The sequence below is a fragment of the Bos mutus genome, chromosome 13, assembly GCF_027580195.1.
Source record: "Bos mutus isolate GX-2022 chromosome 13, NWIPB_WYAK_1.1, whole genome shotgun sequence".
NCBI classification, from domain to species: Eukaryota; Metazoa; Chordata; class Mammalia; order Artiodactyla; family Bovidae; genus Bos; species Bos mutus.
The window spans coordinates 74,946,333-74,972,168 of record NC_091629.1 but is presented as its reverse complement, the minus strand read 5'-3'; the positions used below and the strand labels follow the sequence as shown (position 1 = coordinate 74,972,168).

Genomic DNA, 25,836 nt, shown 5'->3' with positions numbered 1-25,836 from the left:
CAAAATGAGAAAAAGAAAAATATAATACAGAAATTATATAATTGTTTGATGTCCTAATCACAATCTAAGTAGTAGCTGAGACTTCCTATCATTCATACTCATGTCTTTAAATCTTTTAAGACCACCTTAGTGACTGCTTTTTTGTGGTTTCCAGGAAAACTACAAGCACACAATTTAATTTTGAAAGTCTCAAAGTCTTTATTTAGTGGTTATATTTTAATCCATCTTTCCACTCGCCAGAGAGTTGTTTGAGACCTGCCACAACAGTCAAGGGAAGAAGATTATTGTCCTCCTTTGGTGGGGGTCAGGAAAATAAAATATAGACAGACGCATTAATAGCTAAAAAAAAATAAAGCTCTTGGAAATGTTTTACATTGGTTTCATAATTCTGAGAGTTTGGTTTCTGTTTTTTTAAGAAAACAAAAACAAGCTTTTTTCATCAATCACTGACTAGGAATCCAGAGCACCTTGGCTTCCGGGCTACGCTTCTTCCTGGACACAGCGCTGGACCACACTTCCCAGCCTTCTTTTGCAGGGACCTCATGTGTGGCTCATGATTGCAGTCAGGCTTACAAACCCACCAGGCTTCATCAATCTTATAAACCGTTCTCCTGTGCTTTCTCTGATGACCTGAGGCCTATGTGAGGGGAGGAACCTGGGACCCCGAATCATACTTTGGAAGAGAGCCCTCTGCTAATCAGAAACTCCAAACTGTATTTTATGTGAGTGAGAAACACGCTTCTCACTGTGTGTAAACAATTATACATCTATATTCTGGGGTTTCTTGTTATAGCAGCTGGAGCTATCGTAACCAACAATGATTCTAGCCAGGCTTCGGCACTTATGTGCTGTGTAACTTCTGCTGGTTACTTAACTTCTTGGGCGCCCACCTCTAAAATGGGGATAGTAACATTGTCATCAGGTTGACAAGGACGGTACGAGACACTGATGCAATGAGAGCACACGCCAGTAACTGTTAGATTCTTATTATTCAAACACACACAGCACTGTCAGACACAAAGCATCATGCAGGACAATCTGACGGATTGTTTGACATCCCAGAATTAGGAAATTCTATTTGAAATGTTTGATATTCTTTAAAAATAGGATGAGATATTTTCATGAAAAATTAGCTGCATGCTAAAAGGTAACACTGAAGAAAATGGACACTGTTTGGCCAATATTCTGATGCTGCTGTTTTGCTGTCACTGATACAACAATTAAAAATTGCTGAGTATTTACTAACTACTCAAGGCTGTATGGCAACCCACTCCAGTACTCTTGCCTGGAAAATCCCATGGACAGAGGACCCTGGTAGGCTGCAGCCAACAGAGTTGCTAAGAGTCAGACACGACTGAGCGACTTCACTTTCACTTTTCACTTTCATGCATTGGAGAAGAAAATGGCAACCCACTCCAGTGTTCTTGCCTGGAGAATCCCAGGGATGGGGGAGCCTGGTGGGCTGCTGTCTATGGGGCTGCACAGACTTGGACATGACTGAAGTGACTTAGCAGCAGCAGCAAGGCTGTATATTGTCACCCTGCTTATTTAACTTCTATGCAGAGTACATCATGAAAACGCTGGGCTGGAAGAAGCACAAGCTGGAATCAAGACTGCTGGAAGAAATATCAATAACCTCAGATATGCAGATGATACCACCCTTATGGCAGAAAGTGAAAAGGAACTAAAAAGCCTCTTGATGAGAGTGAAAGAGGAGAGTGAAAAAGTTGGCTTAAAGCTCAACATTCAGAAAACGAAGATCATGGCATCTGGTCCCATCACTTCATGAGAAATAGATAGGGAAACAGTGGAAACAGTGTCAGACTTTATTTTTTGGGGCTCCAAAATCACTGCAGATAGTGACTGCAGCCAAGAAATTAAAAGACACTTACTCCTTGGAAGGAAAGTTATGACCAACCTAGATAGCGTATTGAAAAGCACAGACATTACTTTGCCAACAAAGGTCTGTCTATTCAAGGCTACAGTTTTTCCAGTGGTATGGATGTGAGAGTTGGACTGTGAAGAAAGAGTGAGTGAGTGAGTGCTGAAGAACTGATGCTTTTGAACTGTGGTGTTGGAGAAGACTCTTGAGAGTCCCTTGGACTGCAAGGAGATCCAACCAGTCCATTCTGAAGGAGATCAGCCCTGAGATTTCTTTGGAAGGAATGATGCTAAAGCTGAAACTCCAGTACTTTGGCCGCCTCATGTGAAGAAGTTGACTCACTGGAAAAGACTCTGATGCTGGGAGGGATTGGAGGCAGGAGGAAAAGGGGACAACAGAGGATGAGATGGCTGGATGGCATCACTGACTCAATGGACTGAGTCTGAGTGAACTCCGGGAGTTGGTGATGGACAGGGAGGCCTGCTGCTGCTAAGTCACTTCAGTCGTGTCTGACTCTGTGTGACCCCGTGTGCTGCAGTTCATGGGGTCGCAAAGAGTCGGACATGACTGAGCGACTAGACTGAACTGAACTGAACTGAAGGGCTTTGTTATATACCAGTCTGCTGTATCACTAATCTTCTAAGGCTCAAAAACAATCAGCTTAACATGCTCGGGTGCTACAGAGGAAACCAAAGTGATAGAATACTGGAAAAGGGTTTACAATACTCCAATGTGCATTTTCCAACACCAGCAAGCAATTAATTCAAGTCTGAGGATATTGGGGGCTTCCTAGGTGACGAGGGGCTTCTCTGATAGCTAAGTTTGTAAAGAATATGCCTGCAATGCAGGAGACCCCACTTCAGTTCCTGGGTCAAGAAGATCTGCTGGAGAAGAGATAGGCTATCCATTCCAGTATTCTTGGGCTTCCCTTGTAACTCAGCTGGTAAAGAATCCGCCTGCATTGCAGGATACCTGGGTTCAATCCCTGGGTTGTGAAGATCCCCTGGAGAGGGAAAGGCTACCCACTCCAGTATTATGGCCTGGAGAATTTCATGGACTGTATAGTCCATGGGGTTACAAAGAGTCAGACACGACTGAGTGACTTTCACTTTCAGGTGGCGAGAGTGGTAAAGAATCTGTCTGCCAATGCAGAAGATGTAAAAGACACAGGTTCAATTCCTGTGTTGGGAAGATCCCCTGGAGGAGGGCGCGGCCACCCACTCCAGTATTCTTGCCAGAGCCTGGTGGGCAACAGTCCATAGGGTCGCAAAGAGTTGGACACACCTGAAGTGACGTAGCACACATGCAAACTGTGGCTATTGTCTCAATCCTGACACTGTCTACCAGGAGACAGTCAGTCCCCGTGGGTAAGAATTCAGTCACACAAGACTGCCTCCCCGCAAGTCCAGACGCCAATACCAGGTCCAGATTGTCACCTGCATTTCTGGCCCCCAGCTATAAATCGGCTGTAAGTAGGAGATTCCCACCGCCCTATCCTCGGGTTTGATTAATTTGCTAGAGCAGCTGACAAAATTCAGGAAAATCGTTTACATTATTGCAAAAGGACATAATTCAGAAACAGCCAGATAAAAGAGATGCCTGCCTAAGGAAGGCAGGCAGAGGCTGGGAGCCCCCATGCCTTCTCGAAAGACACCAGTCTCCCCAAATCTTCACATTCATATTCTCAGAAGCCCTCGGAACCTTGTAATTCTGGGATTTTTACAGAGGCATCATTATATAGGTATGATTAATTGAATTATTGGTCACTGGTGACTGAAGTCAACCTCCAGCTCCTCTCCCCTCCCCATAGGTCAGGGGGTGGGGCTGAAATTTCCAACTCTCTACCCATATGGTTGGTTCCCCTGGTAACTAGACCCCAGCCTTAGGTCATCTTGGGGTTTTCCAAAAGTCACCTTTTTCCAACAGTTTATTAAAATAAACTCAGGTGTGGTTGAAAGGGTCTTGCTACTAATAACGATACTCATTTCAGCTTTATGTCTCTGAAGTGAGACTGAAGACTAAAGGTCAAATATTATATATAACAAAAGATACTCCTGTCGCTTTTTTCACTTAGAAGTTCCAAGGGTTTGTAGAGCTGTGAGTCAGGAGCCATGGAGGAAGAACAAATATGTACTTTTTACAATAAATCACAGTATCACAGATATCCTGCCACAAGCACCGCAGGAGGTCGAGAGAGAGGCTGGATGTGGACCAAGGAGGTGGGGCAGACTCTCCAGAGGCCACGGCACTGGACAGGACAGCAGTGGGACACAAAAATGATGTCTGGAGCCTGCAGAAAGGAGAGCTGACTCATGTGTCTGGTTTGAGCCACGTGGTATTTCCAACTTTTCAAAACTTAATAGAAAATATTTTAAAATAGGGAACTTACACACAAGCATCTTAATTTCTAGCTATTCTTGAAAACCTGGGCAACCCTTGCATTTCCTCACTAGAGTAAAGTCACAGCTACCTGCTTTAGAAGGGCATTCCTGGCCGTAGTTTTCCGCCGTGTTCTGCCTCTGGCGTGTGCTCAGGTGGCCCGAACGTCTGTGGCTGTCAGCAGGTTACTACTGTCCACTGGGGCCAGACAGTGGCAGCCTCATCCTTCCATCATACGGCTCTCCCTTCAACCTTTGCCCCAAACTGGCCCTGTCCTGTTTCTAACAAGATACTGAGTTATTTTCCAGGGACAACAGAATGAAACCTCAAGTCATGCAGCAGAAGCATGCAGGAGATTTTTGATCTCAAGACAACTTGGAACCAAAGTTGTCCCCCCTTCCCGATTCCATCCAAAGGACCCAACCTGGTGAACTCTAGAGCCCTCTGAGAAGCAGAGGGTCTGCCGTCCAGGAAGATCCAGTGCTGAAGCCCCCCTCCCACACCCTACCACGAACGGCCAGGCCCCAGAGCCCTCTGATCACAACCTGCCCAACCAGGGCTTCTGCACACCAACCTCCTCCCCTCCCTAATAAAAGTGTGACCAAACCCCAGATGGGGGGACAAACTTAAACCATGTTTTCTGGCCCCTTGCCTGTCGACCTTGCAACAAGCTTTTCTTTTCTCAGAAGCTGATGCCATAGCATTGACTTCTATGTGCTTCAGCAGTGAGTCCATTGCTTAACCTGTCTGAGTAGCCACTAATAATCACTGCCTGCTGCTGCTGCTGCTGCTGCTAAGTCACTTCAGTCGTGTCCGACTCTGTGCGACCCCATAGACGGCAGCCCATCAGGCTCCCCCGTCCCCGGGATTCCCCAGGCAAGAACACTGGAGTGGGTTGCCATTTCCTTCTCCAATGCATGAAAGTGAAAAGTGAAAGTGAAGTCGCTCAGTCGTGTCCAACTCTTCTCGACCCCATGGACTGCAGCCTACCAGGCTCCTCCATCCATGGGATTTTCCAGGCAAGAGTACTGGAGTGGGGTGCCATCGCCTTCTCCTAATCACTGCCTAGGCCCCGTTATTTTGAGAGTTACTAACAGGTGGTTTCCTGATTCTGTTACTGTCAATACAGAAATAGCTGGAATTCTTCTGTAAAGAACTTTCTCAACTTTTAGTATTCTAAAACAAAGTGCATATAAGAAAGGGAGGATAAACACTAGATTCTTTCACTTCCTTTTCAGGGTTCAGAATAATAAACCTCCACAAGCAGCCAAATACCTCCTCCTCATCATGTCTGTGAATTTAAGAAGGCAGTTTTGTTAAAGAAATTACAGAAAGAGATTATAGAGGGAGGATGGCTTTGGGTGGGGGAAAAGGGAGGGAAATAGAAGGAACAGCATTTTCTCTATTCACACCAGCCAAAGGTCAACTCTTCTATGTTAGAAAAGAAAAAATCGGAGAACTTTAAGAGCTGCTTTTGAACTGTCAACAAGAATAAGACTGGCTGGACTGACTTGATAGTTGAGTTTCGGATGACTAACTTTTAGGTTCACCTGTTTTAGGTCAAAGATGGGACCTGCAGAATGAGTTAGCTCCTTTGGGGCTGACACAAAATGAATATTGTTGTCAGTTAACCTAGTAAAGTTTGCTCAAGATCAGTTTTACTGTTTAGCAGAATGTTCTCTTCATATAGATAACTGAGGGTGAGGACAGCGTATTAGTCTGCCAGGGCTTCTGAAACAAAATTATTTTCCTACAGTTCTGAAGGCTGGAAGCCCAAGATCCAGGTGTCAGTAGGGCAGGTTTCCTCCGAGGCCTCTCTGCGTGGCTCACAAGGAGCTGTCTTCTCTCAGCATCGTCACCTGGCCTGTTCTGTGTGTGTGCAAATCTCTGGTATTTGTGCTTCTTAGGAAGACATCCTGTTGGATTAGGGCCCCATCCTTAAAACTTTGTTTGAGCTTAATCACTTCTTTAAAGGCCCTGTCTCCATATATAATCGCAGTGCGGGGTAGAGCTTTCAGATAAGAATCTGGTGGGGACAGAATTCAGTGCATAACAGATACAGACTAAATGCAACAATGCCCACACGTTGCAGGCTGCATTTGTTCTCTGAGCTGAAACCCTCCTGCGCGTCCCTTGGCTCCTCCTCTCTGTGTCCACTTGCCTCCTTGCTGCTCCTCAACCACACAGCACAGTGCTGCCTCGAGGTCACTGCACGTGCGGTTCTCACTACCCGGAAAGCTCTTCCCCGCAGTGCCCAAGTGGCTCCCTTGCTCACTTCTGCCAGATCTGTACTCAAAGCTGCCTTTTCAAGAAGGGTTACACTGGCCACTCACCGGCATTTCATGACCAACACCATTTCTGCCTCATGTGTCCTGTTCCTTACCATATCTATACTTCCCTGATATCTCAGCTGGTAAAGAATCTGCCTGCAATTCAGGAGACCCCAGTTTGATTCCTGGGTCGGGAAGATCCACTGGAGAAGGGAGAGGCTACCTATTCCCCAGTCTTCTTGGGCTTCCTTGGTGGCTCAGCTGGTAAAGAATCCGCCTGCAATGCGGGATCTCTGGGTTGGAAAGATCCCCTGGAGAAGGCAAAGTCTACCCACTCCAGTATTCTGGCCTGGAGAATTCCATGGACTGTATAGTCCATGGGGCCACAAAAAGTCGGACACGACTGAGTGACTCTCACTTTCACTTTACCATATCTACCTAGCCATCCACTTTGCTCCTCTATCTCGTTCATTGCCTGTCTCCTCCTTTGGGACAAAATCTCAGAAGGGCGAGGAGTTTTATCTGTTCACTGCTCTTCCCTCAGGACCTAAAAGACAGCCAGGCCCATGGAGGGGGCTCTGTATATTTGCTAAGCAAATAGAGAATTTTTTTTTTTTTTTTTCTAATGAGGATTTGGGAAATGAAAGAGAGCAAAGTGCAAATTAGAAATTTTAAAGTTCTTAATTTTATGTTTTGTAGTTTTTGATTATAGCTTGTAAGTCTGTTATAAACATTTTGAAGAGATACGTGTAAATAAAATGATCAAAATGACATTGAAGTTGTGAACCTTAAAACTCTGATAATAAAAAAGTCTATGTACTTCCCAAGACGGACAAAGAACATAGAAGTCATATAACCTGACACCATCTGTGCACTCATCTTACGCAACAACCGCACGCACACCATCCTCTCCGGGAGAGATGGCCGAGGCGGCGGCACCAGAGCCGGGCGTGGGCTGCGGGCCTGCCACGTCCTGCTGCCCGAATGACACTGAGCAATTCAGCGGATGGTAGGAGGGCTACCTTGTTTGCAGGGCATTTTCCCTCCTCAAGGGCAGGACAAGGGTGTCTCATGTTCAATTTTAAAACTTATCATGAAAATTTGAAGAGCCCGATATCTTTCCCACCCAATTTCCCTTATTAATTCTGCCTTATTTTTCAAATAGTTGAGTCCTAGGTAAAATATATTTTTCAGTCTATTAACAGCATCACATAAACTCCCTTAATACGACCCAGAACAATGTGTATATTGTGTAGAATACACGATGGCTTAACTGCAGGCCCAGCCGGCCTTCTGCATCATCACCGTGCTGCCCAGGACACGGGGAGTTGCGGCAGGAGCCGGCATCCCAGCTGAGCACACCTTGTGCCCTTACATGGAGAATTCTTACCTGAGGTGATAATAGTCGCTTTTTGCTTCTTTTACTGGCACGAATGTGGCAGACCTTAAGTGACCGATGCCTGGGAGGACAGCTGAGGAAGTGAGTTTGGTTGATTTTTATTTTTTATTGCTTTGTTTCTATTATGGGCTTTTTTATTCCCCCTGTTAATGAGTAGAGTCAGGAGACACTACTCCCACCCCTGTCCTTTTCCCAGAAGTTCCCTCCCCATCGCTTTCAAGAGCTGTCTTTCAAGGAGCCACAATATGTGAATAAGAATATTCTGTCTGAGCATTCTTTGTGTGAGGCATCAAAGCTTGGAATGTAGTTTAAGGCTCTAAAAATAGAGTTTGGTCTTCAGACTTCATCCTGAAAGCAGATGTACTCAACTAGTTGACAGTTTCACATGAAACTGCTTAATATAATCCAGAATAACGTGTATATTTTATAGAATAAAACCCCACATAACTACAGGTCAAAAGATCTGGGTGCTCACTTCCCTAACCCATCTGATATCAGGAAAATCAGTGAAAATCTCAGGGCTGTAAAACAAGGATTCTGGGTTGGACAGTCTCTAGAGAAACCTTGCAAAGTTTTCACATTCTCTGACACTGACTTCCTTTAGGTCTTGTATACACTGTGAATGAATCTAAAAACAAGCATTTTACTTCTATCCCAATCACTCACTGTCTTAAACTAAAAGTAAGAAATATGCCAGAGCAATCTGAAGATGTAATTCTTAAGTTCAACCTCACAAATCAGAAATATCAACAAACGGAGGAACCGATGCCACATGTTAATCATCTTAGTGTATGTTGCCCCCACCTCATTTTCTACATTTAGAACAAGGATGCCATAAAAGACCACTGACAAATGTGGACAAAGCACCAAGACAGCACTGTAGTAAATTTCATCATGAGTCCTGAGACGAGGCTACATAATGGGAAACGTTCTATTGTTCTCACATAGAAATATCAAGGAAGCTCCAAATAAGATGAAAATGCAGTCTTATGAAAACAGCATGTTGTTTTAGTCTCCTGGCAAAGTGTGTTACTTCTTTTACCACCGCCCGTCAGTGGCAACATCACACAACACTGCCCCTTATGGTTAGCTTAAAAGCCCTGTGAAGGCATCCACATAAACAGGGTAAGCCCACAGGACCTATTATATCACCACTCACATGGGGACTTATCATGGATATCCATTCTGCTAAAGGTGATAAAAGCTCTACACTATATCACGAATATTTATTCTCTACTTATTAGGAGGGGACAGAAGAATGAAACACACATGGATCTCACTCTGAAGGCAATTAGGTCTTTGTAGGATGTGGAAGCTAGTTCCTTATGAGACTAGTTTCTTGTAAAATCTTAATAAAAATATGAAGTCCCTAGATTTGCATAATGCTTTAGTTTCCATAGTGCCTTTGCATTCATTGATGAGACCACCTCAAAATAGGCTCTCAGGTAGAAAGATGTATAATATACCTATTTTTCAGGTGGAAAGAAAGCCAGGCTCAGAATGGCTATGTGGTTTGCTTACAGTCCCAGAGGAAGTGGAAAAACTGAGCCTTGAATGAAAGCCTTTGGACTCCAAATTTAGGGCTCTCTTTACTCCCACAAAGCCTTACCATGAAGGAGTCTAAATTAGGCTCTGTGAAGAGACACAACTCTCACTACAGGAGGTTTATGACTAAGTAGTTTTTCAGGGTGAAATAGGGCTTGCTCAGAAAAGCTACTGCCACACATTTTACCTACAAATTTCAGTTTGATTCTGGGATTCAGAGACCTGGATTTGAGCCTTAATTCTGCTGAGGATGAACTGGAGCAGGGGGTAGGCTCACTAGATCTCTGGGTTTCAGTATCTTTGTAGCCCAAAATGAAAATTTTTACTCAATTATATCAGGGGTTCTTTCTGATTTGAAGATTTTAGACAGTTTTGCATTAGTATGAAACGAGATGCCAGTCCAGGTTCAATGCACGATACTGGATGCTTGGGCCTGGTGCACTGGGACGACCCAGAGGGATGGTATGGGGAGGGAGGAGGGAGGAGGTTAATTTTAAAATTATAAAAAAATAAAAAAATAAAATAAAATAAAATCTAAAAAAAAAAAAAAAAAAAAAGCCCTCTAAAGGCTGTTTAATTTTTTTTTTTTTCAAAAACCCACATGTTTAAATTTTCCTAGAATTCAGTTATAGATTTTTTTTTTTTAAACAGTGCTTGTAAGAAGTAATTGAAATCCCAATTGTACCACCTTTCTTTTAGATCCAGCCTAACTTAAGAGTGGACCTCTTAGACAGTGGTGTTAGGGCCATCTACATCAGAATATCTGCGGGTGGGGGCCAGGAAGCTGGATTTCCACACCTAGGCTTTGAACCCCCAAGTCTTCAGGAACAAAGCCTGCCTTAGGTTACCTCCTGGATAAAGAGGAAGGCAGTCAGGGAAAAGGGATAGCAGACACATCATACAGATGACATGGAAACACTGCTGACACCATCATGTTAATCGTGCATTCTGACACTCTAGAGACCTTTACTCTGATTTTTAAAACAGTCTTCATTCTTCTTTAAATGTTCAAATAGGAACATGACTACCTTTCTGTTAAAAATTCATTTAAAAAGAAGAAGAAATCAGAACGTGTCATTCCACGTAGTCCAAACGATCACAACTGTGTAAAAAAAAACAAAATCACAACTGCGGAAGCCGAAGGAAATATACGAACACGCTGACAGTGGTTAATGTGGGGCGGCTCCCTGCACTCCAGGATTCACTCAGGGCCAGGATCACCTTTCTTTTTCTTTCTTCTGTATTTTCTTAATTATGTAGCAGAGTGATTTAGCTGGCGTTTAATGAGGCAGCATAACCTATTGAGGAATTAATCTGTGTCCTTTCTTACTGTTGGAGACCCACTGCAGGAGGCATGACTGTGTCCCCAGTCCACTCCTGACCATTGCCGAGAAAGAACGAACAAAATAACTGGGACCCACACAGAACCCATCGACAGCATCTTCTCCTTGATATATCCCTCTCCTTGGTTTCCAGGACCCCAAACTCACCTGTTTCTCCTCAGCCTCTGTGGCCACAACTTCTCAGTCCCCTTTGCAGGCCCCCCACATCCCCGAGCTAATGGCACTGGAGCTCCGGAGGACTCAGGCCCCTTCTCTCCCATCTGTGGTCACTCCCTTAGCGATCTCATCCAGTCCTTCATTTTATGAAAGCACTTGTATGCTGAGATTCCCAAATATACATCTCCAGCTTGGGCCTCTCCTGACAATGACCTGTTTAGAAGCTTTGGTTCTGGGGTTCAGACCGCCTGGCCTGAATCTTGGCTTGACCTCTGGTAGCTCTGTGGCCTCATATACGTAACTTCGTATTTCAGATATTTCTTCCAATGGGAGGAGGAGGTATTGAGCTGAGCAGAGGAGATGCGGCCACGCCTGGCAGGCCCCTGGGCAGCATGGAGGCTGGGGGGTTGCCTCTGCTTCTGTCAGAGGAATCTCTGGGCCACCATTTCCTAAGTAAAAACCAGCAGGTGGCCTCTTCTTGGAGACCCTGACGAGGAAGCCTCAGCGCCTGGATGACGTGTAGTGAGTGAAAGCCCAGAATGGCAGTTATGGTCTTCTCCTTGGTAAGCTGACAGATAACACAGATTTTTTTTTTACTATAGCTTGAAAAGACTATCTTGTATTTGAAAAGAAATGAAAGGCTAATGTTGAAACTATCATAAAGAGTGAAACTACTATTTGTCTAATGGAACTACTTCCTGAGAATTTCAGTTGATCTGTCAGTGAGGAATTAGGGAGTGGCAAAAATAAAAACCACCAACAGACTCTTTGAAAAAATTCTCCTCATCCAAACCATCTGCTCCCTGACTTATTGATCTGACCCAAAGAACTATGAAAATGTTGGAATGAGAGAGGGCAGGGCTTCCCGGACTGGCTTCTGCTGGTCCCAGGAGTGGCTCTCTGGAAAAAAGGGAGCCCGGCCGAATGTCAGCCCAGTCCATGTTTCTTAGAGCCGGGCAGGCACCTGAGCAGGTGAAGGTCAGACACCCTCCAATAAAGGAAACTGTGGACGCCACAGGCCAGCTCATCCTAGATGTCAATGGAAGCCACCCTTCAATTCCGGCTATACGGGAACCTCCCTTCTCTCTGCCCTAACACTGAGACCTCAGATCCCTTTGCTGGTTTTCCTTCACCTCCCCAAACCACTCAGTGTTGGGGTATCCCAGGACTCAAGAGTTGGGCCACTTCTCCTCATTTTGTAGAGAAACATCTGTGAAGTGTTCTGGACATAAAGTGAAGCCCCTGGTTACACTGGAGAAAGAGGACAGAGAATAATTCTCCAGACCCAACTCACCCTCCAGCTGCCACTTCATTTCTTTTCATTCCCAGCAAAGTTCTTTAGAAGACTTGCCTGTTCCTATTTCCTCAGATTCTGTCCTTCCATTTCTCTCTAAACCCTCTCCACTCAGGTTTTTTGCTTGGATGACTGCACTGAAATGGCTCTTTCCCAAGGTGAGCCATGCCTTCCAAATGCTAAATCCAATGGTCTGTCCTCAGACCTAACCTCATGGGCCCAGACTGCAGGAGCTGATAAAGCTGGATCACCCTCTTCACCTTGAAATATTGAGACCTTCCCGCCTTGGTTTCTATGACAGTCCCCCAGGTCCCCACCAACCTGTGTGGCCATTTCTCAGCCTCTGTGCCAGGTCCTTTGCTCCTCTGACTTACGAACACAGGACCTCCTCGGAAGTCTTTTCTCCTGACTCTGGTCTCTCTTAGTGATCTCGTCTATCCCTGCAGTTTTGTTTTTTGGGTTTTTTTAGCATTTATATGCTGAGATTCTCAGATAGGCATCTCCAGTTTGGTCCTTGCTCCTGACACCCTCAAGCCTGCTTCCTCGCTCCTCACCTTCCTCCTCACCTTGGTAAACGGCAGCTCCATTCTCAGCACCGCCTTCTCCAGTTCCCTCATACCTCCACCCAGCCCAGTGGCAGACCCTGCTGGCTGCATCTTAAAATGGGTGCAGAAGCCAGCTGGCGCTCAGCACCTGCACACGGCTTATGTTCTAGTCCAGCTCATCACTCTTGCTCACACAAGTGGCAACAGGCTCTCCTGCTGGCTCCCTTTCAGAAAGCAGCGGGAGTCACCTCTTCCAAAGTAAATCAGACACTCTCAGTCCTCTGCTCCCTAGCCTCCAATGGCTCCCATCTCAGGGGAAGAGCCCAAATCCTAACTACGACCAATAACAACCCACAAGGTCTAGTCCCACTAAGACTGTGACACTAAGACCAGGCTTGTCACTGTGCCTTCATCACATCGGGAACGCTCACTCCTGCCCGAAGGCCTCTGCTCTTGCTGGTCTTCATATCTGGAATGTTCTTGCCTTGCTCCCATAAACCTCCCGAGACTCTCACACTGGAAACCTCACACTTCTTAAAATCCTCCCAGCTTGACGTGTCTTTCTAGCACTTACCACAAACATAGTCTGTGCCTTATTTATCTTGTTTAGTATTTTCCCCACTAGTGTGTAAGTACAGGAGTACAAGGATTCTTGGCTTTTTTGTTCACCACTATGTTCCCAGGAAAGCACTTGAATATAATGGGCACTCAACAGTATTTGTTTAATAAATATTTCATTTTAAAAAACGAGCTGCTATATTTCATCAAAATTCTACTCCTAAGTAAACTGAGTTTTTTTAATAGCTAAAATCTCAAAGCCAAGGAATCAAGGCTTCTTTCCTAGTTAATCATTATTAAATACGGTAATAAATCCCAGATTAGCTCTACTACTGGTTAACTGAGGTTAAGAAGAAATGGATTTTTGTCATCTTTGATGGTGAAAACCTTATAGATTGTATTTATTTCTTTTCTGCCCCAATTATGTATGGCCTAATGAACAAAAACATAAATTGCAAGATTCAGGAACTTGTACATCAGAGGTTATCACATTAAAGACCAGGTCCTTCCTGTCTGAACTGGCTTTGCAAGTTTATAGGAATTTGGGTTGGAAGCATGTTTTATTCAGGGGCTACTGGGGCTTGTTACTAACGGCCTAGTAAGAGCTTGTTTTGCCAAGATCTTCCACTTTTAACGGAGCAGGTTCCAACTGTTCAGAATTTTACCATAATATACACGAGAACTATCAACGGAAGAAGTCGGGGGACTATTGGGCTTTTCGTCCCTTATAGGAAGCATATCTAAAATACAATTAATTTTCAAGTGAAGAAAAAGCTGTTTCCAAGTACTTTGAGCATCTCCTAATAACAAAGTGTTAATACAACCCTCATTCTACATTTCTTTTCATCTCTTCACACTGCAGCAGACAGGACAGTCCAAACATGTACAGTGCAGTGATGACAGCTCAAGAGCATAAAAGTAAATCGCCATATGTACCACAGAAGTATTTGAAAGGAATGTAAATAGAAAGAGTAGCTCAACCATATCCAAATGTCTCAATTAGTTATTACTAAAATGTTAAAATTTCACCAATTTACAGCACTGCTTTACTTACAAGACATAAAAAATTATACATAATAATCAGCAGAGAAGAATTTTAATCCTTAGGATTAGACAGAATGGACACTCCAAGTTGAAGACTTAAAAAAAGACAGAAACTATATTATTTGAATGAATGGTACTAAAATAAAAATGCATTCTAGCAGTTAGACTTCACTTGGGGTTCAAAATCTACAACACAGGTCAGTTTCTGATGTCTGTGAGTGAAGCAGGCCAGGCATAGGACTGGCAGAGTGGAATGTCCAGGCCCCACCAAACAGGAGGCCACCACTTGGGACCAGCTAATCATGGCTATGTAGGGAGTGGGTCGCAGTGTGGCCAAACATACTCTTAAGAGAAAACAAGTCAGGAGGAAGAAAACTGTACTTTCACAGAAAACTTAAAACATTTAAATCTTGTATAAAAATTTTATACAAAATTTCTATTTTGTATAAGTCCAAAAATTTTTTAGGTAATATTTTCAACTTTTTAAAAAAAGCGATGTGTTGCTAAAGCCAGCTTTTGAGCTCAACTCTGCAGGTTACAGGGAAGGAGGGACAGTGAGGATTAAAAAGTATATCCAAAAAACCATCTGGCCTCAAAATCTCACCCTCAACTTCAACGTGGAGCCACTCGTAGAAGACATCTCTATGGAATGAATGCCCATGTATGCAGGGTCTGGCAGGGCCATTAGAACCTCCGAGTACACTGCATGCCTGTAAATTCAGTTCCTCTCACTACTCACCTTCTTAATAAAATAATGTAATGAGAGTTCTTACAACATATAACCAATGGGTGACACTGAATATTTACAACCAAAGAAACCAATGCCATGCTTTAAGTTAGGAAGGTAACATGAAATAAGAATGGCATGACCAAGATTATGGCCTTTTTTGTTTTAGGATCGGAAAAAACAGGAAAACATTTCTTTCCTCACTTGTCCACTGCTTTTGAACCAAGAGAAAGAAAAGGCCATCCTGTAATCACTTCTTACTGAGTAATCAGGCCAATAGTTCTCGTGAATGCCTGTTTCAGCTCCATCTCACAGCTTTGTGTTGTCCTGTGGGTAAACAGCAGGCATGTGTCTGCTTTTGGAAGGTACCCATTTACCTAAAACGTTGGGTACTAGCGGGTAACAAGCTGACATTCCAGTGCTGCGTTCACACCTGATGGGGACTATGTAAACTGATGACCATGCACGTACATAGAGGCAGGGAGATTAACGCTTTCATTATCCCCATGCTGCTACAATAAAAAACAAAAAGGCTTACTCACCACCTTGCAACTAACATGGAGTGTCTACAAGTCCAAGCAACAGACATATTTATCTTTGCAGAGATCCAACCCTACACCACGATTAAAATGAGATTTATTTGGATAAATATGGTTAATAACTCTGAGAAGATTTATGCTCTTGCCAACATGGTGAATTCCCTCTTTGTGTTTATTCTATTTATTGCTTTGGAGCTTTGTCAAATGAATCATTTGGAAGAAACTGATGGCATGAGGCTAATTAGGCAAGAAAAATAAAGCTAACAACTCTGAGAAGCAAACTTGAGGCTGAGGAAACTTCTGTCTTAAAGTTTGTTTTTCACATATTCAACCTTCTACAGTCTTCTCCTGTTTGTCTAAAGGACTTTCTAAATAGACCCAATGGGATCCTCCTGGCAGTCCTAAGAGCATGGAAAAGAAATACAACTTTCTATATTTGAAATTCTGGGCAAGCTCAGAAGGTACAAGTAAAATCACTGATTAGCCACTTTTCCTTCTGCTCCGTAAGCGCACTTGCCAAACGTAGCTGTCTGGGATGTTTCCCTAGTACAGAGCTTGCTGGCGGCGCCTAACACCATCCCAGGGCAGATGGCCTCCTGCCAGGGATCAGACTCTTTCAGCTGTTGAGTAATATGCGGACTAGACTATCAAAAGCAGCTAATATTTGGCTTAGACCAAGGCCAACTTGTATCTAAGTGGTTCTTCATAAATCTAAAATATGGTCCAATAAATCCACCCAGTGGCTGAATGTCACTGGCCACTACCATGGAACTGAAGTCCCTTTTAAGAATTCACGGTCAACCCACCTAAAGATGTTCCACTGTCTAGAGCTCAGGGGAATCTGAGAAGGTTGCCTGCATTCGCCCAAGATACACTCAACAGTAGCCAGTAAAGAATATTCTTCTTTCTTACTTTTAAAAGCAAAATTATTCAGTTAGGTGAGCTTAACTGGAATGCTGCAGGCAACTTAGGTTTCATTTCAAAATCTGTTTGTAAGGCTGTCAAGTTGGTAGACGCCAGTCAGAAAGCTTTGTAAAAGGGCTCCATTACCACCATACTGGCCTGAACTGCAGGGGTGAGTGTGTGTGTATGTGTGTGTCCATTCTTGTAGCTTCAAACAATTTTATTTTTCCTTTTCTGGAATCTCTGAATTCACTTGTCAGTTGGTTTATAATAGAATTACGTTTTGTCAAAAAGGAATAAGCCTGACCATCTCCACCAGGGGATCAGCGTGAAAACATAGGAGGTATCAGTCTTGTGGTAGGAGATGTGGATGGCACCTTGGAAGCACAGTTAGTGTAAACGAGGCTGCGGAGCTGCAAGGCGCCAGCCCTGAGAGACTCTCACCACTTCTGCCGTCACTCGGTCCTCCCAGCACCGCCATTACCCATCACAGTGCATGTATGAACAGCTCGATTATACGCCCTGTGGTTTTATTTTCAATTAATATTCAGAATACTACGAAAGCACCAGTAATAGTCCCATTTTAAAGATAAGGAAACCAACAGTTGGTGTTGTAACCTGTCCTGGGTTATAAAGCAGGAGCCTCAGGAGTGAAATTCACCTCTGGCTAACTCTGAAGCCTGTTCTCTTATTATATCACATTGTCTCTTTATACACGGCCTTGCTGACATCTTTTAAAAACCCTCCTCCTATTGCTCTGCCAGGAATGAAGCAGTCAGAGCTTTTTTCTTTCCTAGGAAAAGTCTTATCTCTTTCTGAAGTTTAGTTCATTTAAATTTTTCTACTATACTCAGCTCTTTGGATAATTTTTAAAGTCCATGACTTTATAGTTGTATCCAGCTCGCTCTCATTATTGGGAATAGGAGCAACAGTCTCCTCTGACTTTCTTCATCCTAACTGGAAGTGGAAGTCTTTTTCTCACTTCTCGTGGTAACTCCCTCTTGTGTTGTTGTTGTTTGATCGTTAAGTCATGTCTGACTTTTGCAACCCTACGGACTGTAGCCCACCAGGTCCCTCTGTTCACGGGATTTCCCAGGTAAGAATTCTGGAGTGGGTTGCTATTTCCTTCTCCAGGGGGTCTTCCCGACTCAGGGATCAAACACGTGTCTCCTGCATTGGTAGGTAGATTCTTCACCACTGAGCCACCTAGAAGCCCCCATCTTGAGTTCCTCATGTTTATATTTAAGTCTTCCTGCATACCTTTCCTTGAGAGGCAAGTTAAGCCTAGTGAAAAACTCTCAGAAACCTTATCTGTGCTATCCCTTCTACACAGACATTTACTGAGATTTTTTAAAAGACACAGAAACTATCTTCATAAAAACAAGTCATAGTAGATACTACATCTGGGGTTGCAAAAATCCTACCAAAAACTGAATAGTGACATAAATGCAAATTAATCTGGAATGTAGAATTTAGAATTTTGCAGATGGCAAACAAGTATCTAGGAATGAAGGGCCATAATATATACAATATCCATAATATACGAAGGACTTAACTCATCTGTATTCAGACATTAGATTTTGTTTCCTTGTTCCTATCAAGTCTGACCCAGGAAGGACTTAGGGCAGAGTCAGGTTTTCTTGCTCTCATTTTACTCGTGAGGCCTCTGAAATCCAGAGAGAGTGACCACCCAGCCATACAGCCTGCAAGAAAAGAGGGGGAGGTGGACCCAGGATCTGGCAGCCCAGTGCTGCACCCATTCCGATGCTTGTTCAACTGCAACACTAAGCGAATGTGCCATAATAGCCAAGGGTGATATTTTTTTAAAAACTTTTTATTTGAAAATTATTCCAAAAATATACAGAATAGTTCAAGGAACACCCACACCTCCTTCACGCAGGTTCACCTATTGCTAACATGTTACTTCATTTGCTTTGTGATCTACCATCTGTCTGTTCAGGGCTTCCCAGGTGGCACAGTGGTAAAGAACCCACCTGCTAATACAAGAGACGTGGGTCTGACCCCTGCGTGGGGAACATACCCTGGAGAAGGAAATGGCAACCCACTCCCGTATTCCTGCCTGGAAAAAATCCCATGGACAGAGGAGCCTAGTGAGCTGCAGTCAATGGGATCACATGAGTCAGAAACGACTGAGCCACACACACACATCTGTCTGTCCATCCATCCACATAACAATATTTTCTGAACCACTGAGAAGACATTGTATAATTATGGCCCTTTACCCCTAAATACTTGAGTTTATATTCCCTAAGAGTAAGAATATTTCCCTACATACTACAGTACAAAGATATTTTAAAATGATAACATCTACTACCTATATCCCCTTTTGTTCACTGACCTAAGAGCATATTTTTAGCGTTTTCCCCCTACCATCCAGGGTCCAGCATAGGATCAGTTACCACACATGCTAGTTGTCACTGCCCTTTAATATTACTTAATCTGGAACATTTCCTCAGCCTTTGTCTTTTACGACATTGACATTTTTGAAGAATATAATCCCCTTTTCTTTCTTCCGAGAATGATCTTCATTTTTGATTTCTCTAATGTTTCCTTGTGATTAGGTTCAGATGGTACACTTCCAGATGGGATACTGCGAAAGAGATGCTGTGTCTTTCTCAGGGTCTCACATCCAGAGGCACGTGATGTCCATCTGTCCCTCACGGTGACATTAATTCTGATCACGTGGTCAAGTTGTTGCCTGGTTTTTCCATTATATACTTATTATTTTTCCCTGAAACTAATAAGAACCTTGGGGCAACACCTTAAGACCATAAAATAGCTTGCTCCTCCTCAAGGATGAATTTTTATAACAGTATTTTCACTATGTTATAAAAAAAAAATGACCTCTACATCGTAAAAGAAACCTAGGTTTTACTTATCATTCTCAAATAAGTCGCATGCCAATTTTAACATCTGTTTTTATTACATTAGTGCATGCACACTAGCTGTTTATTAGAAACCATTCGTTAACTGTCTGCCGTCTTGGGTAGGATACTGGCAATTTGATTTTTAGATTCAGCTGGTATCAATGCCCTAATTTTGGTTCAGTTAAAAAGAAATCTCTTTAACTTATGCAACAGTAGGGATTTAGAAATTAAATTAAGGTATATAACTGCAAAAACATTCTATTAAAAAAAGAAACTTATAAAAGAACTTACTCCTATTTGTTCAAATTACGTATGGATTCTGGTTATAATGGTATTAGTTATTATCCAGCCTTTTCTAAATAGTACTCTTTTGGGTGAACTTTAATTCAAGGTCTTAACTTGGATTAAATATAATTAGCTTATATAAAATGTTTGAATGGCAAAGTGATTTTAGTTTCTGAGTTTGGTAACAAGCAGAAAGGAGGTAATTTTTGGAAGGCAGAGTAAATTAAAAACATTTTTTTTTTTCCAGAAGTTGCTTTTAAATTTAAAAAAATACTATGGCTATTGTTTTAGTTTTTAAAGATGCCTCCTTTCTCATTTTGCCACCACAGTTTGCAACATACATGAGAGCATGTTTCACAAACTGTCATCATGCTGAGTGGGTATATGCCACTAATTCAATAATTCTTTCATAGAAGGAAGGAAACCAGGGCCAGTAGGCCAAAGGCTTTCTCTCTTAAAAAGAATACAAACTTTGCTGTAGCCCCTCTTTTCTCTTTTGAGCTCAATCTCTCATCTATAATTTTGCCATACTTGCAATACAGTAAAATTCCAGGCTTTATGACAGAAGAGATAGTTTTTGGTTTTGTTGGTTTCTTTCTTTCTTTTTTTTTTCATCAATAGAATTCAACAACCAAAGCTTTAGCGCTTCGGGGTTTTTTTGTTTGTTTTTTGCTCGGGGGTTGCGGGGAAGCATCTGTAGCCACGGGAGGAAGAAAGGGAGAAGCCTGAACTCCCGGCAAGGAGGCTCAAACACGCGACTGACGAGTGAGGCGAAAGCAGCGGCCCTGTCTGTGGCCCACCGACGCCACCAGCTGCAGGATTTACCACCATTATGCAAACCACGCCCACCAGATGTCACGCGATGCAACTGGAAGCCAAGCAGCCTCGAGTCGTGCTCTTTCCTCCCATGTTTCATGTTAAATAGCAAGGTGTCTTCAGGGGGCCACCAGCAGGGACAACAGGGACCTTATAACAGGATAACAGGGATAACACTCCACATACAGGCTTAAGGACATGACCGTCCCCACCAGACAGGCTTCAGTACTGAGGTGCACCTCTTCCAGGTCTTTTTGTTGATGTTGTTAAGAAGCGATCTTAGCTCAGATTCTACATGTCAGGGGCGGGAGAAGCTTAACTGGCCGTAAGCCAGTTAAGGATTTTTGTGGCTTACCAGGCTTATTATAAAATAATAATAATAACAACTGTTTTTTGCCATTGGGAAGAAAAGAATATTTTCTTTTTGAATGTTTGAAAATATTTAAAGTCACTTTTCCACTCGTTATTCTTTCCTTTACTTTTAATTGGAAGAGAACTGCTTTACATCGTTGTGCTAATTTCCACTCATTGTTTATACCATTCTATTCAATATGGTAGCCACTAGCCACACATGGCTATTTACATAAAATTTTAAATTCTGTTCCTCAAGCACACCAGCCACATTCAAGTGCTCAAGGGAATCTGTATCTAGTGAGTATCCTATTGGACAGCACAATATAAACACAAAACATTTCCATCAACACAGAAAATTATTTTAGTGTTGCTCTAAACTCATCATGTTTTTTAAATGAGCCATTATAATTCAATTCTCCTTATACTATGGAACAAAACAATCTTCCTGCATACTCATATGAAATAAATATATGCGTACAATCCAAATACTATATTAGGCAGCTGTGAGACAAAGGTGTTCATTGGAAGGACTGATGCTGAAGCTGAAGCTCCAATACTTTGGCCACCTCATGTGAAGAGTTGACTCATTGGAAAAGACTCTGATGCTGGGAGGGATTGGGGGCAGGAGGAGAAGGGGACGACAGAGGATGAGATGGCTGGATGGCATCACTGACTCAATGGACGTGAGTCTGAGTGAACTCTGGGAGTTGGTGATGGACAGGGCGGCCTGGCGTGCTGCGATTCATGGGGTCGCAGAGTCGGACACGACTGAGCGACTGAACTGAACTGAGACAAGGGTGGGGGTGATCTCTATAATACTGTCACAAACACACGCTGTCCTCACAAAGCCCTGTGATGCTACCAACTTGCTGGACAGTATTCAGAGGCCTGCCTGGACGGGTGTTCCATGACAAAGAAGCAAGAAACTATCCTTTCTTACGCGTCACCTTAATTTGTTAATGATGCCACCTATATCAAACAGTTTACATCAGAAGTTTCCTTACTTGCATTTTCAAATGTGTAAAATAAATCATGTCCTTTGGAAAAGAGGCTGCCCAGCTTCGCAGCTTTGTAATTGAGGTACTTTAATGCCAAGTAAACATCGTAGGCCACAGCTGTTTCTAAAAAATTTTATGAACAAGAACAGGAGGCCGGTATAATATAAATCCACAAATGATGCTTCTGACTCCCAGGCTCACCCGCTGTGAGGGCAGGGAGGCCAGGCAACTCAAGAGGAGCCGCGTGGGCTTCTCTGCCACGCTGTAACCCCTGGGGGACAGCGGGCGCGGGCCACACGGGGTGCAGACCTTTGGCCCTGCCCTGAGGATGCCGTGTCAGACCACCCGGAGCACGAGACAGGCAGCCCTTGCACACGCGTGGCTGCCTCTGCCCTCACACGGGCAGGGTACGTCCAGGTGCTGGGCTAACTCTGCCTCAGCTTCCTTGAGGTCTTCCCATCCTCCCCACAAAACCACCCAGCCCCATCAACCCATTACCCACTTTCTCTTCCCCAGTCCCAGTTTCTTCTTATTCACAACAAAGAAGAACAAGGTGGAAAAAAAAAAAAAAAAAAAGTTTTTCCTAATTTCCTCTGCTCCATCATCAAAAGCAAAAAAAGATCTGCTATTTTTCTTTGGGATTGGTGACTGTTCTTTATCAGATTCTCATAAAGATCATAGAGCTACCACCCAAGAGAAGCTAAAAAAAATTCCCTGTGTCCATCTGGCCAGTTGGAGGTTCCCGCGCTGTCTGTAAGCCCTTCTGCTCATTCCCCTCCCGCCCCTCCTACCCTCTCCCACCCAGCTCTCCCCACTTACCTTGGCCTTCCCATCCTGGGCGGACATGTAACCAACACACATGCTCTCGGTCGTGTGGCTCCACAGAAATTCCACTGCCAGGGAAGGGAATACAAATAGGCACATTCAGATCACAGATGGAAAATAAATCTCTGCTTTTTAATAGAACAGTTAAAGATAGCTTTATATTTAACACACTCGGCTCCCGACTTTCCATTCGCTCCTTCATAAATGTCAAGATGATTTAGTACTCAAAACTGTGTAATGCTATTTACTGTGAAATGAAAAATGTATTTCTTTCTTGTCAAAACTTATGATTATTACATGTAAAATAAATGCTCCTCTGTTTGAAACTTGTAACATTAAACACACACACATGCACACACACTCATGCACACAGTATACAATGATTTGGTAAACGTAATATTCCATAACGTAGTTTCCTTTAAAACACACACACTCTCTAGGTCAAGGTTTTTTAAATGTCATTCTCTATGAAAAGGAACCAGGGTTCCTTGGAGAAGTGTTGATTCCAGGGCCTGGGCAGAGAAAATATTAAACGAATCTGGAACATTTTTTTGTGCCAGAAGATGAGGAAGTCCTCGAAGAATGATGAAAGCTTGGGAAAGGGCCCACGGATCAGCCTGAAGAGACCCCCAACTGGCCATATCTGTGTCAATCTAAGTATCAGAATAAATAATAACAGTAAAGAATTATCATCACTGAACAAAATTAAAATCAACAAGCCCATACAAGACCTAGGTCCCAGGTCTCAGCCTGTCTAACTAATACAAACAAATAGGAATAAGTAAAATGGGGGAGAAGAGAAGGCACTTCCTTAAAGCTGAATGTCAATGAATAAATACAGAAGAAATGATAAAGTTAGAAAAGCATCACACTTTCAAAAACCAGGAAAATTTGAAAAGGAGTATGCTTTTTACACAGTCTCAATGGAATCTCTCCAGAAAATTCCTATGAAATACAAAGGGGCAAAGGGTAAGTTCACTGTGGAGACATGTGATGGACCCCACTTAATCAAGGGATGGACGCTGATATCACCGAGTCGGGGCAAATCTACACAACGCGTCTCCGGACCAGACACCCTGAGACTCACGCCACTTCTGCAGTGTTCCCGCCAGAAGCACAGATTCAGAATGGCAGGAGGAAACGCCACACAAATCTGATATAGGAACACTAATAAACAACTGACTTGAACTCTTCAAAAGATGTCAAAGTCAAAAAATATAAAGAAAGTTGAGAAACTGTTCCCATTTAAAGGCGACGAATGCATCCCAGGGAATTTCCTGGTGGCCCAGGGGTTAAGATTCTGTGCTTTCACTGCTAAGGGCCCGGGTTCAATCCTGGTCAGGGAACAAAGATCCCACGAGCTGCACAGCATGTCCAAAAGTAAAGAAAGAAGACAAAGACGATATGACAACTAGAGGCAATGTGTCCTTCTGGGATGGAGCCTGGATAGGGGTGGGGGTGTTTGAAGGGACATTTCTGAGATAAGTAATGGACTTTGAAAACGGACTATGGATTAGAGAATAGTGTGGTATCAACATTAAACTCTGTGATTTTGCTAACTATACTATGATTACTTAGAAGAAGCTTGTTCTTAAGAAATATGCACTGAAGTATTAAGAGTAAAGACTCTTCACCTTGCTCTCAAGTCATTCAGAAAAAAAGAGTACACATTTAAATGTGTGTGTAAAGGGAAGAGGGATGGAAGGAAGAATTAAAAATGGAAAAACAAACGGGGGAAATGAAAACAAAGAGCAAATGCGCGTAATCACAGGTGACCCCTGTTCTATTCTCAAAACGTCTGCATAAATTTGAAGTTATATCTAACAGTTACAGAAAGAAAAATCCTGAGATACACATGAAATTCTGTCACCTTCAGGCACTTACTTGCAAAACTCTATGCTGTTTTAAAGGCATTTTTAAAGCTTTGATGCACTTTTACAAAAATTTCACAAGTCCCGGGTAATAAAACTGCCTCGCTCAACACCAAGCCTCCGGGTCCTGAGCCATCCATCTCTCTCTCTGAGCTAATTAGGCCTGAAGACTGTGTGGGCTGAGACACAACTGCGGGCTCCGCTGTCCTGACTCCGAAGGCCTTGCCAGACACGTGGGGAAGGCAGAGGCCTGAGAGGCAGCTCTGTGCGCCTCACATAGCAGCTCACTCTCTCATCGTTAATAGCTCGAAAACGGCCGACCTGTTCTGTAGCGCTCCGCCTACCAGTGCAAGAAAACAGTGTCAGGCAGTGAAGCAAGCTCTCTCCACCAGATGCTTTCTCTTCCTCACACATCTGCTTTGAACTTCAAAAAGCCTGACGTCCAGAGCAAGGTCTGGGATATTCTAAATTGCCTAATAGAGCAAAGGCATTCAAGTCTTACCAAACTTCCCTAGTGTGGTGCCAATGCAATTATATTTAAATACAAAATTCAGGTATTTCCAACACTGTGACCTCTCTTTATTCCCCAAACGTTAAGGTGGTAACTGTTCATGAATTAGCCAAGAAAAAAATGCATGGAAATATAGTCAATTTAATCATGAAAGTAAAGGATAAAAACACTGTGTATTATTTTTTAAGGCACAATTTTGATGATTTCAAACTACATTATTCTCTCTGAAAATATAGCCTGCTTTAAGGAAATGTAACACACACAAAAAATGAGACTCACAAAGCAGGATAAACTGGGTATAATGATTGACCACATTAAATATTTTTCTATTAAACAGTTATCAATAAAGTGTCTAGATATAGAGTTTGCTGCTAAGTCACTTCAGTCGTGTCCAACTCTGTGCGACCCCATAGACGGCAGCCCACCAGGCTCCCCCGTCCCTGGGATTCTCCAGGCAAGAACACTGGAGTGGGTTGCCATTTCCTTCTCCAATGCATGAATGTGAAAAGTGAAAGTGAAGTCGCTCAGTAGTGCCCGACTCTTAGCGACTCCATGGACTGCAGCCCACCAGGCTCCTCCATCCATGGGATTTTCCAGGCAAGAGTACTGGAGTGGGGTGCCATTGCCTTCTCCAGATATAGAGTTTAGGAGTTCTTAAAGTAACTCAATGTCTAGAAATTCAGTCTTCCTTCACTCTTTTCACA

At 43.2% G+C, this 25,836-nt stretch overlaps 1 protein-coding gene across 4 annotated transcripts in view; it reads right to left on the bottom strand.

Annotated features, from left to right (window-relative positions):
• Nucleotides 1-25,836, bottom strand: part of TASP1 (taspase 1) — a 318,253-nt gene that overhangs the window by 60,395 nt on the left and 232,022 nt on the right. For all 4 annotated transcript variants that reach the window (XR_011466633.1, XR_011466634.1, XM_070381969.1 and 1 more), the window contains exon 13: nt 22,745-22,818. Coding sequence is in view for 2 of the 4 variants with exons in the window: in XM_070381969.1 (XP_070238070.1) it covers nt 22,745-22,818 (74 nt within the window). In the remaining 2 variants the exon portion in view is untranslated. The remainder of the gene's footprint in view (nt 1-22,744; nt 22,819-25,836) is intronic.